The sequence below is a fragment of the Pteropus alecto genome, unplaced genomic scaffold (genome assembly GCF_000325575.1).
Source record: "Pteropus alecto unplaced genomic scaffold, ASM32557v1 scaffold79, whole genome shotgun sequence".
Classification (NCBI taxonomy): domain Eukaryota; kingdom Metazoa; phylum Chordata; class Mammalia; order Chiroptera; family Pteropodidae; genus Pteropus; species Pteropus alecto.
Genome location: NW_006494612.1, coordinates 1993462 through 2006174, shown reverse-complemented (window position 1 = coordinate 2006174; position 12713 = coordinate 1993462). Strand labels below are relative to the sequence as shown.

The following is a 12713-nucleotide window of genomic DNA, read 5'->3' as shown; positions in this document are numbered from 1 at the left end:
TATTTTCCTGAATTTTCATTAATTAGTCATATGTTAAGTGAAGTGGGGATGTTTGTAATTCAGAGACCCTTCAGGGGATCATTTCTCAAGAGTAAGGAAATATTTTGTTATTATTATATTTGCCGTTACCTAGTGAGATGTCTCTAAATGTCAGGGACTTCCATTTGTGGTAATGAGGTGCTATCCTCTCATAAAGGATCTTCTAAGCAATCTAAGGAAGATGGTAAGTGATTGGGAGGGAGTCGGGGGGTGTGGAATAGGCCAAGGAAGGCAGGACTGTGGCTGCAGACTGAGAAACGCCAACAGACTCCAGCAGGTAAGAAGATGGCATTTTAACCCTGGTGTCCTCCAGTTTTTCTTGTGCATCCTCCTAATCAAGCTCACTCCTAGAAAGCCCATACATGATGAGAGAGGTATGGAATGGAATCCTGTATCAATTCAGTTAGGAATTTCAAAGTTGCATAGGTCTTCAAATATTTGCAATTTGATCTTCATTTCCCCACATTTGCTTAGAAGGAAATTAAAATAATCACAGAAGAGAACTTGTAAAACATTGTTTCTGTGATAAGTACTGTTTTCCAGGGACTAGTTGAATATGGGAGTGTGTGTGCACGCTTAAGGCCATCTTGTCTGGGCTGTTTATCAAATTAGGTTGGTGTTTATTAATTTACAGATTAATAAATAGGCTATTGCGTATGTTAACTTTATTATAATATATTTATAGTAATATAATAGAATAGAAATTATAGCTAACATTTATTGGGCACTTACTATGTACCAGGTAGTCTTTTATTTCAAAGAAAAGTAAATGCTGCTGCCAGGGAATATATGATCTTAAGTCCCATCGGTGTCAGAAATCTTAAAACTTTGTTTTGTAGAAGGCCAAGAAGTTGGAACACCAGCTCAGCCTTTGCACGCAGATCTCCATGCTGGAAATGAGGAACAGTATAGCCAGCTCTAGTGACAGCGAAGACGGCTTACACCAGTTTCTTCGGAGCACCTCTAGCATGTCCTCTCTTCGTAAGTTATCCCAGAACTGATAATACTTCGTGATTCTGATGGATGTCACTGGAAATAGACAAATGACAACTTCAATCAGAAAAATAACTTAGCAAGCAACTTTTTGACAACCTAAAAAAATCATTGAAGTAATGATTTCCAGCTTTGTTTTCCATATTGCACATCAGCTAAAATCCAACTTTAGAACTTTTATTTCTATTTCAGAAATTGTTCCCTTGTTTTGCCACATGCTTTTCTTAGGTACTGGTTCACTGGAATAATGTGAAAGAGTCCTGCTACATATTCAGCTTTGTTGATTTCATGATTTTAGTTCTGGTTTAAGGGTAAACTCAGCAATGTGTTGAAAAGGGTAGAAAACAACTGCTGGATGTCTTCCTGCTGGCTGGTTCTCCAGTGTGAGCACTGAGAGTTAGCAGGTGATCTGATAATGGAATATTCCTAAAGATGACCGTTTAACACTCCTTCATTCACACATCCACCCAGAGGCAAGTTTTCCAAGATCCTTCCATAGTTCAGATTGTTTTAAAACAGTTCAAGTAACAGTGATGACACAGATATTGAAGATTATAAGTGAAATGAGAAAAACCAAATTATCTTAAGAATTCATTGCTTAAAATTATTTTAAGAATTATTCCAAGAATGATAGTATAAGAACTTCGAACAAATTCCTATAAAATATAAAAAAGACAGATAAATTCTCCCATCACATAGACTAAAAACTATTAATATTTCCAATTGTATGTTAATCCAGAGCAACTTCTAACTAAATACAGATCTACATTCAACAATCTTAAATGTTTATGTAAATGATCTTCAACTTTGGATGTTTTAGATAAATCGGGTTAAGGATTTTAGCTATTGCATAGTCAGGAGAGGCTGGAATTGACAAGGGCACATAATAGGTATAAGCCTCCAAAGCAAAGTCTAGGCATAGAAATGCTTTGTGTACCTGAAGGAGATTTCAGAACAAGGACAAGTAAGAAATTAGAAATGGCTGTATTTTATTCCAGAGTAACTTTTTGAAAGTCACTGAGGTTGAGCAAACTAGGAAGTCTACTCGCATATCAAATGTATCACCCACCTTATTGAAGCAGTTTGGTGGTCAGTAAGCATTTCAGATGGACCCATCTTAATTACATATAGAGTGATTACTGTACTAAGAAAGGTCAGCAGAAAAAGAATTACAGTAAAATACTTTATGTGAATTTTTTTTCTGTAGCATGGGTTATTTTTGTAGTTCTTCTTTTTTTTTTTTTTAATTTTACAATATTGCTTAGGAAGTACCGAGACCAAGCAGTATATAATATGAGCATTTGTTGTCTTAAAATCAATTTTGTTTTTCTATAGTGTTTTATTGTACAATCTAAATATTCTGGGGTAAAAAACATTTTAGGGAAACAAGAGCTTATGTAGAGTATGTTGTTTAAATAGAATTAAAGCATGTTTTTCAGATTAATGTTTGTGCTGTACTTGCCTTCAGAAACCTGTATTTCCAGGTGTTCAGTGGATTGATTACACATGGTGTGCATACAGGCCTCGATTCTTGCTGTAATAATTACTAGCTATGTGACTTGGAGTAAGTCACATGACCTTTCTAATCTGACATGAGCTTCGTATTTCAGCGTAGGCCTGGATCTGGTCACAACTTCTAGTTGGTTTCTTCCCCTCTTCCTTATGGGGAATCATGAGTTTAATCCAAACACTATTCCGTGCATGAGTAATTTAGACCTCAGTGTTTGTAAAGAAGTGCATTCCTCTTGAGTGCAGGGTCGCATTTTTACTTCTAGTTTCTTTGTTCTCTTGTCTGGTTGTACTTTTGCCTTACTAAAATGTGTACCACCTACTTAAGTTGTTTAATTATTTAGCCTCAGGTTTATTATATAAGATCTTACATATTGATACAGGTGCGTCTAGCCACATATGTGTGCACATTTTTGAGTGTGTATGTGCGTGAATTACACAACAAATCCATGTTCATACTTCCTTTTGATGAGTCCTCATTCTGTGTCTCTTGGCTTCACTCCTGCAGTTCAATGAAAGACCTTGGGATATGAGCACAAATTATTTAATTTACTCTAGCATGTAACTCATTAAAACCTGGTTAGTTCTTCTTTCTCTTACTTAGTCTCAGCTCAGAACTACTGAAGACTGTTTTTGTTTTTCTTTTGCCAGACCCATCAATATGCCACCTACTTTTTCATATTAGAAATTATATTCCTTGTGAAACAGAGAATACAAAACCAATCTCTTAGGACTATGAGACTGAAATAACAAAATTTACCACATTTTGAGCATGTGGTACATCTTAGTAAATGTTAGGTCTCTAAAACTAGTGACTAAGCTCCTATTATTCTGAGTTCTGATGTGCAAATGGAACAGCCTGGCAGCTGTTCTCAGCAGTGGTATAAGCTTCATGAATGCTAATGATGAGAAGGGAGCAGACATTCACTGACAGCAGCAGCTATTATTTTTTTCAGGTACTCTTGATATACAATCACATTTAATATTCCCTATAATCCCACACGGGAGGGGTATATTAGCTTTTGCTAGATGATGCAGCACTAACAGACAGCCCCTGTGTTCAGCTCACTCTCGGACACCAAAGGAGCAGCCACTGATTGGGTCACTGTGTCTCGTGGCAGAGGGAAGAGAGTGGTGGCAGAATCATGCAATGGCTCTTAGAGCTCCCATTGAGAAGTGGCACGTGCCACTTCCACTCATGTTCCCTGGACCGGGGAAGTCACTTGGCCAGAACTGCCCTTAGTGAATGGATCTTTAATTCTCCTGCAGGGGCTACACAGGAAGGGACTTAATGAGGGAGGGAAAACAGGTATTTTGACAGTGACACAATCTCTCACAGTGAGTGTTATTTCATTTTACAGATGAGGAAATTGGACATATGAGATGCTTATTCTCTTGTTTCATTTCCACAGGAGGAGGTGCTGGAATACAAACCTAGGTATCCTGTCTGATCCCAAAGCCCATGCTGTAATGCCATATTGTCTCTGTGTTTTAAAAAGAAAAAAAATGAGTATAACATTTGACTAGTGCTTTATAGTTTACAGGTCACTTTCACATCCATTCTTATATTTGAACCTGATAACTCTGCCAGCGAGGCATAGCTGGTGCTATTATTCACCCCTTTGCAGATGAGTCCACCTACACTCAGTGAGAAGGTAGTGGCTTGCCCAAAGTCACTTCCTTCCCCTCCAGCCGACTTCATTGGATAACCCTGCAACCCCCCAATTCTTCATTATGACCAAGCAGTGCTGCAAATAGGTTTCTATAGACTGGTTAATTTACATTTCAGTGAAATTTTGCCTTACTCTTTGTATGAGGGCTCTATGTAGGATCATTTAAAATTCTCCAGTCATTTAGTTTTTGGTTAGCTTTTCACTCATATGTACTTACAGAATTACGAGCAATGCTACTCTCTAAAAATTAAATTGATATATTTTCCTAACTAAACAACTTAAAAAAAAAACTTACATTATTCCATCTAGTCATTAACTCAAATATAGAAATAGATTTGAACATTAAAATGTGTGTGTGAACACTTTTCATAATTATTTTTCAAATGAAGATCAGCATGTACCCATTGGTTTGGTTGACACATCTTCAAAGTCTTTTAATCTCTGGGCTCCCCTTTGGCCTTTCTCTGCCTCTCTGTGTGTGTTTCTGCCTCTCTGTGTGTGTCTCAGTTTTGTTTTGTTTGTACTGTAGAACACTGGTTCTTAAACATAAATGTGCATATAAATCAGTTGGCAATCTTATTAAAGATTCTGATGCACACTGGGGTGGGGCCTGAGAGTCGACCTGTTAAATAGATACCCAGGTGATGCTAATGTGGCCGGGACCTGCACTACACTTTTGAGTAGTGAGTCTGTAAAATTCCCTACATTCTGGATTTTTGTTGATTGCCATCCTCCTGGTGGTAATTAAGATGTTTCTTGTATTTCCTGTCTACTGGTAGGTAGGTAGGTAGATCTGGTGAAGGCACTGTCTTAAAGATCTTGACCAGTATGGGATATAACACCACAAACATATTTCATAATGTTGTACAGAGTATGTTCAGTTTAACAGAAATGCAGTTCAGAAAAAGGTAAAGAGAAACAAAGTGAACTATTTCAATGAAATTTTTGCTGGTTCTATTTCTAAATGTTGTGCTGTTTTTACATGTCACATGATTGAAGTCCAGAGGAAGATCCCTACTCTTTACTACAAAGATTCTGTATTTCACATCAAATTATTAAAAGGTGAAGTAGCAAGATAGCCTGAGAAAAAAGTGGTTCCTATCTGTTTATTCAGTAGCTCATAATCCAATTAATTTAACTAATTTTGCTTGCTTCATTTACTTGAGTTTCATGGTTGGAAGTGGTATTGTGTGACAGGAGAACAAAAAGGGACAAGATATTCAGAACATGTGAGAATGTAATGCCCTCATGTGGATATAAGCTTTCTTCTCTCTGCTTCTGGACCAAGGTGCTTATCAGGGTGCCTTGTCATCTCATTGTTGTCTTCTCTTCCTTATAAGGTGTAGCTCCCAACATGTAGTGTATAAAGACACATGCGCGCATGCACACACACACACACACACACACACACACACACACAGATTGATTGTTCTTTGTAGTTCCATCATTGATAAGTGGTGCTGAACACAGCCGTTGTCATGGCAACTTCATTTTTGTTAATTGGAGTTAAATAACTGGTTGGTTGGTTGGTTGGTTGGTTGATTGGTTGGTTGGTTTTTTAAAATCAACTGAGGCAATGTAGGCAATACAGTCAGTTGGAACTCATCTTTAAAAGATTTTGTTAGTTTAAACATCTGTGTTTTCAGAAATTATAATGAAGTTATGATCTTTAAAGACACTATGAAATATTTAGAGAGATGATGCTTACTGACAAAAAATATTTTCAAGTATTTTTTGTTATTAATGTCAGGATGGTGCTCTGGACAATCTATTAATTTTATATGACCTAGTTGCACAAATATGCTTTAAGGCAAGTTAGCTTGCATCCGGTTAGTATTCTTGTCGGCAAACACTAACAATATATCTGACATAATGAGCTTCTTGCAACAATCTCATCTACTTATTTACCTGGAAACATACGAAAAGCCAATCAGCATTCTTAGTTTCAAGGCTGATTTTGTAAAATAATCTGCTCAACTCAATTTGTTTCATTCTTCCCGTGAACAACTGTAGACTCATAAACAAACTTGACATGAACTCTACGGCGAGGTGGAGAGAGGATGTGATCAGGCAGCAAGAATAAGGATGTAGAGCCCATGAGCAGTTCTCAGACCCACCAGCATGACTCATGAAAAGCAGTACCCACCCTTTGTAGGTGAATAGAGTCCAACTTAGGGAGGTTGGCTAACCTGGTCGAGGCCACTCAGCTAGCCTGAACCAAAGAAATGTTGAATTACTCCCAAGTTCTTGCTTTGCTTTTTCCCTTTCAAACATCCACATTCACAAGTGAGTGTAAACTTGTTTGGGTATGTTCCACCACTGCTGTAGCAGCAGACACACCCTGACCACTTCATGCAAGTTCTCATTTAATCAAGCTTCACAACCATCCACTGAGGTAAGTGCTGCCTTCTCCCCTTTTAGGGTTTCAGAATATGACATTTAATCTCCTCTGGGTCTTTATCCCCCAGCCAGTAGGGCCTGTGCTCTCTGTCCCCAGAACCCCTGCCCTCACTGATTCATTCGATGATCTCTATCCTCACACACCATTTTCTCATCTGTCAAATGACTTTAAAGGGATTTTATACAGTTATACATTTTATATATTTTAATCAAAAAGTTTAAAAATTATCAAGTTCAAAAAATGAAAAAAAAAAATCTTTCAATGAAAAGAATTGACTCTTCTTCAACCTAATTGCTCTCTAGGAGCAATCACGTTGGAACAATTTTTGTCCAAAATGCTAAGTAATATGCTGTTATTTATTGCTTTAGCCAATAAGCCTATATCTACTAACCTTCCATCCTCCTAGCTCACTTTTAACTTCTCACGCCCCTTCTGCTCAGTATGGTGACATCACTAGTTTTTATTCTTTCATTGTTTACCTTTGTTGTATTAAATAACACACTGCACCTCCATTTCTTTTTTTTTTCTCTGAAGCATTTTTAAAGGACTTTAGCATCACTACCCTTTCTTATTCTTTCCCCCTGTCTACCTTCAAACTGTTGTGGGCCTCCTCTTTAACTTTTAAACAATCAAGGTTGATAGCATATACATTCTATTCTCTCTTCTTTTTTTCCATTTTTGTAATTGTGATAACATACACATAATAAAATTTACCATCTTAACCATTTTTAAGTGTACAATTCAGTGATATTAAATACTTTGTTCTCTTTAGTAACTGCAATTAGGTCTTCTTTGCATTGTCTATAAGTCGTTTTGCAAAGTTTAAAGCAAATAAACAATGCTGACATTATTATGCTTTATTCAAAGCAAATAGTGGGTTCTGCTTTTGTACACAACATAAAAATCATGCCACGGTTTATTCACTATATCCCCAGTATCTTCCAGCTTCTTATTCATTCCTTTATATGAAATTCCTTTCATTTCTTTTTAAAATCTCTGAGTGATTGTTTCATATTTGAATCATGCCTTTTCATACTGTTTTTTGTTTTTTATGGGTATCTCTAGTTGCCTTTCTTTCTCCTTTGCATTTTTTATCTTATATCTTCACTCAATCGGTTCATCGATTCTGTGTTCCCTTTCTCACAGACCTTTCTCACAGTCTCCCATCCTCCCACCTCACCCTGGACTGGTAATTCTCTTGGTCTGTTGCACAGCTGCCATCCTAGAGCTGCCTTCCCTGTTCTCCTCAATTTGTCTGCTGTCTCCACAACCCTATAGCTTCATCTCTGCAGCTGGAAGAGGCTATAGGACTCTTACTGTTGCTTGGCTGCTCACACCTGTTGCCGTGCAGCTCAGGGCCCTCACCACCCACGTGAGTAGTCAGGAATTGCCCTGAGGATGACTTCTCAGGCCAGAGAAAATCCCTTCACGGGAGCCACTAACTTCCAACCTCCTCATTTCTCCTAATGTGTACATTTCTTTGCTTGAGTCCCTTGCTGCTGATGCTGAGTCCCTGTGAGAGAAATGAAGTACAAAGGCCATACCTACCCTTCAGCATAATTGTTCAGACAGCTTCAATCCAAACTCAGATTCTTTGATTAAAAAAAATTATTATATAAATAGTCGAAGGCAGGAAAAGGGATGATAATCCTTTCTGGCAAAGAAGCCATTAAATCCTTCTCCATCCCCATTCATCAAATATTGTATAATCTAATTAAAATTCTAACCCCCTGTAAGGTTTTAATTTCTTGCTAAAGCAGTTGACCATATGGTTCAACATAATAAAAATAAGAACACCTTGAAAGGAATGACGAAAATGTCATCAAAGTTAACAGAGAAGATGGAAAAAAACCTCTCACATTATATTGGCTAATTTTCAAAAGTGCAATTCCTTTTTAGTGTTTCTGACCAAAGAGAAAATTCACTTGACAAACTTCATATCATGGTACTGCATTTATCTAAAGATCAAGCTCGATGTCATTTATTCTCTGGAACATACTGACCTTCACTCTGGATTTAAGAACAACAGATATGTCTGTTTACATTGATTTGCTAGGAGAGGCTCTTGGGCCCTCATGATTAGAAGCACACTGAACTAGAAATAAGGCTACGAAGAACAGAATTCTGTCAAAGGTAATTTCTCTTACCTAATTTTTTACTGTGTAATACCAGAATTTTGGCTATTATATAAGCTCTCCCTGGTCTGCATATAAAAAGACTTCCTGTGGTTCTTCAGGACTTTAGGAAGACAGAAAAAGGTCTGGGGGAACAGCCTGAGCCCATCCTCCATGGAGGTCCATGACCAGCTCACATTTCGCAAAGGACCTTCTAGGATGCCCGGTGGGTCTTACTACCAAGGTCCTGTCCCCTTCAACTAGGATCCAGCACTGGCCGCTGCCTGAACAGGTCTGCTGAGGAAAAGCTGCTTCCTGGACCCGAATCCTCCTGTGGGTGTTGGGTGTCCACAGTGTTGTCATTCCCCATGCTCTGGCGCTCGTGGAGGTGTCCACTGTTGGCTTCAGGGCTCTTTTCTAAGTCTCATTCTTCTACGTTTGCTCAAGACCATGTTTTTGAGTTTGAGTTTTTCTTTCTTATCCTCCGAGTTGCTGCCTAGTGCTACAGTTCTCTTTCTTACCTGAACATATTGGGAATGTGGGGTACAGCTCACAGCAATTCTGCCCCGCTGGCTGTACCTTCTCGGTGCATTGGTGTCCAAGGAAGGGACATGTAAGTCTTTTGGACAGAAGATTATTTCCCTAGCTGGTATAATATGAAACATCTTCCAAGCAGCAGTAACTCTTGACATAACAGTTTAACAATTTCATACCAGATAAGTCTGGATTGCAGTTTGGTCTGAGACTGTTTGTTTTACATACTTTTGTGGTAAACTCTGTTAATTGGCAGCACAAGCCAATTGGAAGGTGATTATAGCTAAATAGCAAAATATAATGCTAATTATCTCTTTTTGATTATAAGATATAGTTAAGCACTTCTGTCAACTGTAAAGTGGTTTTAATAGAAGAAGGATAAAAATCAGTTTTCTGGAAAATTAATGGAAATGAAATTATTTGCTTTTCTAGAATTTAGAATAAATGAAAAGTAAAATATACAGAAGTCATGAACCTCATAATAACGTCCTTGAAGGTCAAAGTAATTCGAAAAGCACTTAACTAAAGATAAGCTCAATTTCTTCCCCTCTCCTCACACTCTCACATGTAAGATATTGAGCCTTCTGGGCAAATTTCTGATGATGCATCAGTGCATAAAATTAATGAAAAACCAGGCAAACTTGTAGAAAATTTATTTATGTTCAACCTGTGAAATGTAAGATAGTTCCCGTGAAGCAGAATATTCATATTCTCTGTCTCTGTCTCTGTTTTTGTGCACACTCCAAATTGGGTTTGGATTTATTAGTGTGCAAAATAATGACTTCTAGCAGTGTAGTGATGGCCTCTGAGTCTTCACTGAACCAGCAAGTCCCCTGCTGAGGCTGGAGAACACTGGGTCTAGGGCCAGGTACGCTCCTTGGTTTCGGAAGCCTGCCTTTCTTCCTACCTTGACAGAGGCAGATTGCCAGGTAGCCCCAGGTCAATGTCATACTTGGCCCTCGGTGGTAAAGGAGCCCCAGGCTAACTGAGGTTGGTCCAAAGTGTGGGCACTCTATGGCTGTGATTCCTAACGAGGGGTCAGGCAGCCAACTGGTCCTGGGTAGCTTCCGGCAGTCACAGATCAGGTTGAGTTCCTGCTGTCTTCCAGTGCATCTGCGGGAGTAGGGGAAGAGCAACAGGCACTGCTGTTGTGGGAACTGGGACCTAGGGGAGTCACGGGTTCTAACCCAGCCACAAAGACTGAAATGAAAGTGAATCTAGTGTTCTCCATGGGAAAAGAAGTTTAGCAGAAAAATCCAATCTTGCTGGGCCGTTAGGGCCACCTGATTTATCACGTGAGAATATGTTACAAAGTGGTTCACTCCCTGGTGAGAAAGGCATTCATCCATAGCAGTTCTTCCACTGTTTGCTTTCACAGGTTGTCCAGGTTGTCTTTGCTTTAGCTTCTGAATACAAAGTAGAAATGATTGTATGGATGAGGTTACTGTGAAAAAAGCATGTTGAGTACCTGACAAATAAAATAAGATACAGCCAGGGACTATGTTCAATTCATTTTTACTTCCCCAACATTTAACCCAGCCCTTTGCAGTCACTTGGAGATTCTTTTTGTTGATTGGATGAAAACTTTGTAGTCCGTGATGGTATTGACAAACTTTATGGACAATTACTTGAGGGGACGGAACACTTTGCTGTGAACACTGTCGAATTAGTTATGTGAAGTGATTTCCCTCAGGATGTGACATAGAATATCGTGTTAACAGTTTCTTTTTATAGAGAGGGCTTACTGTAATCCAAGACCAGCCTGCACTTGTATGCTGGTGCTACTCCACTGATAGGGTGGGGGCTTGACCCATCAGAGATTAAATGTGATGGCCATGTGTCTTTCCCATGTCCTCAGGATCAGCTTTCTGAAGGCTCCGTGCAGAGTTTCAGAGGAGAGCTTTTTTTTCATGTAGTAAGTAATTATCAGGGACCTGGCCATGTATGGGGTACTTCTGAGAGGCTGCAGGACAGAGGAGGCTGTGGTTACAGCCCTCGATATACTTGTTTTCCAATAAGAGAGAGATGCAAGTACTTGTCACCATGATATGATACAGAAGTGTTAGGACTATAGGTTAGAGGAGAATCGAATCTCCCGACAGGAGGAATTAGGAGAGATGACAAATGAAGGAGGTGGGGTTTGAACTCCACTTTGAGGAATGAACAGGAATTTCTTGGGGGAGGGATAGGGGTGGAGAGACTATTCCAAGTGGAGACAAAAGCAAGAGGAGGAGGGAAAGGGTAGGTTGGATTTGGGAAACCGAGTTTACAAGAGCTTGCACTGGATGGGAAGGAGGCCCAGCCTGGAGACCCCTGATGTCATCCCAGGACTGTGATGGCTCTTGCCTTACTATCTTTTAATGTTATATAGTAACCACCACAGCTCTTCCTTTCCCAGGCAAATATAGCGGGGACAGAATAAGTTCTTTCACAGAGAAGCTGAAAGTTCTTAGAAAGTTTTCACTAGGTCATTTCCAATTGTTTTGGGTCCTCTTTTAATTCTCTTTCAATGGAAAAATGCAGTGATTAGTGAAGTAGTCAAAGGGTCAGATAACGTTTTGGCTCCAGTGTGGATAGCAGTCTCGGGATACTGTAGAATGTCACCCCTGGTTGATAAATGGGCTTAAAAACTAGAGATCAATTAGTCTCACTTCCCCCGTCAAAATAAACTGGATGTATTTCTGTTATGTGTGTTATACAGTTATGTCTGAATGCTCTACATTATTGATTTGCTTTAATGCTCTTAGACATGCCGTCTTGTTTGTTCTGAGGGTTTCATCTGATTACAAATACTCATCTTAAGTTAATATTTCATGAGACTCGATCATAACTTGAGGCTAGAAGTGATGGAAACCGTGGCTATTATTTTTAAAAAAAGACAATTATGCTACTCTCAGGGCAGTTTAGATTGAGAAACACAAACCCCTATTTGAGCACTAGTTCCATTTCCTTTATTTACCATCCCTGTGGACGATGATGAATTTTAACGTTTTCTTTTTTAAGTGCTTAATTATTTATTTTTAATAAAAAGTTATTGGGGGTGACATTGATTAATGAAGTCAAATGAGTTTCAAGTGTACAATTCAACAGCATGTCGCATATATATTGCACTATGTATTCACCACCCAAAGTTAGATTTCCTTTCGTCACCAAATACTTGACCCCTTTTACTCCTATCTATCCCCATTCCCTGTGGTAACTACGAATCCATAGTCCGTGTCCATGAGTCTCTATTTGTCATGTTTGTTTGTCACTTTCAGTTTTTATATCCCACATGTGAGTAAAATCATATAGCTTTCAACTTTTTCTGCCCCATTGCCCTCCAAAGCTCATATTAATACACTCATTTTATTGACTAACAGACATTTACAAAATGTTTATTATACCCCACACACTGATCTAAGTGAAAACTTTACAAATATTAGACATTTATTCTTCCTAACAGCCATA

The 12713-nt window shown here is 38.7% G+C and overlaps 1 protein-coding gene across 1 annotated transcript in view; it reads left to right on the top strand.

The window, feature by feature from the left end:
* The window catches only part of BVES (blood vessel epicardial substance), a 30299-nt gene that overhangs the window by 16404 nt on the left and 1182 nt on the right, over positions 1-12713 (top strand). The window contains exon 8 of the mRNA XM_006926038.3: positions 879-1020. Within this exon, the coding sequence (XP_006926100.1) occupies positions 879-1020 (142 nt within the window). The remainder of the gene's footprint in view (positions 1-878; positions 1021-12713) is intronic.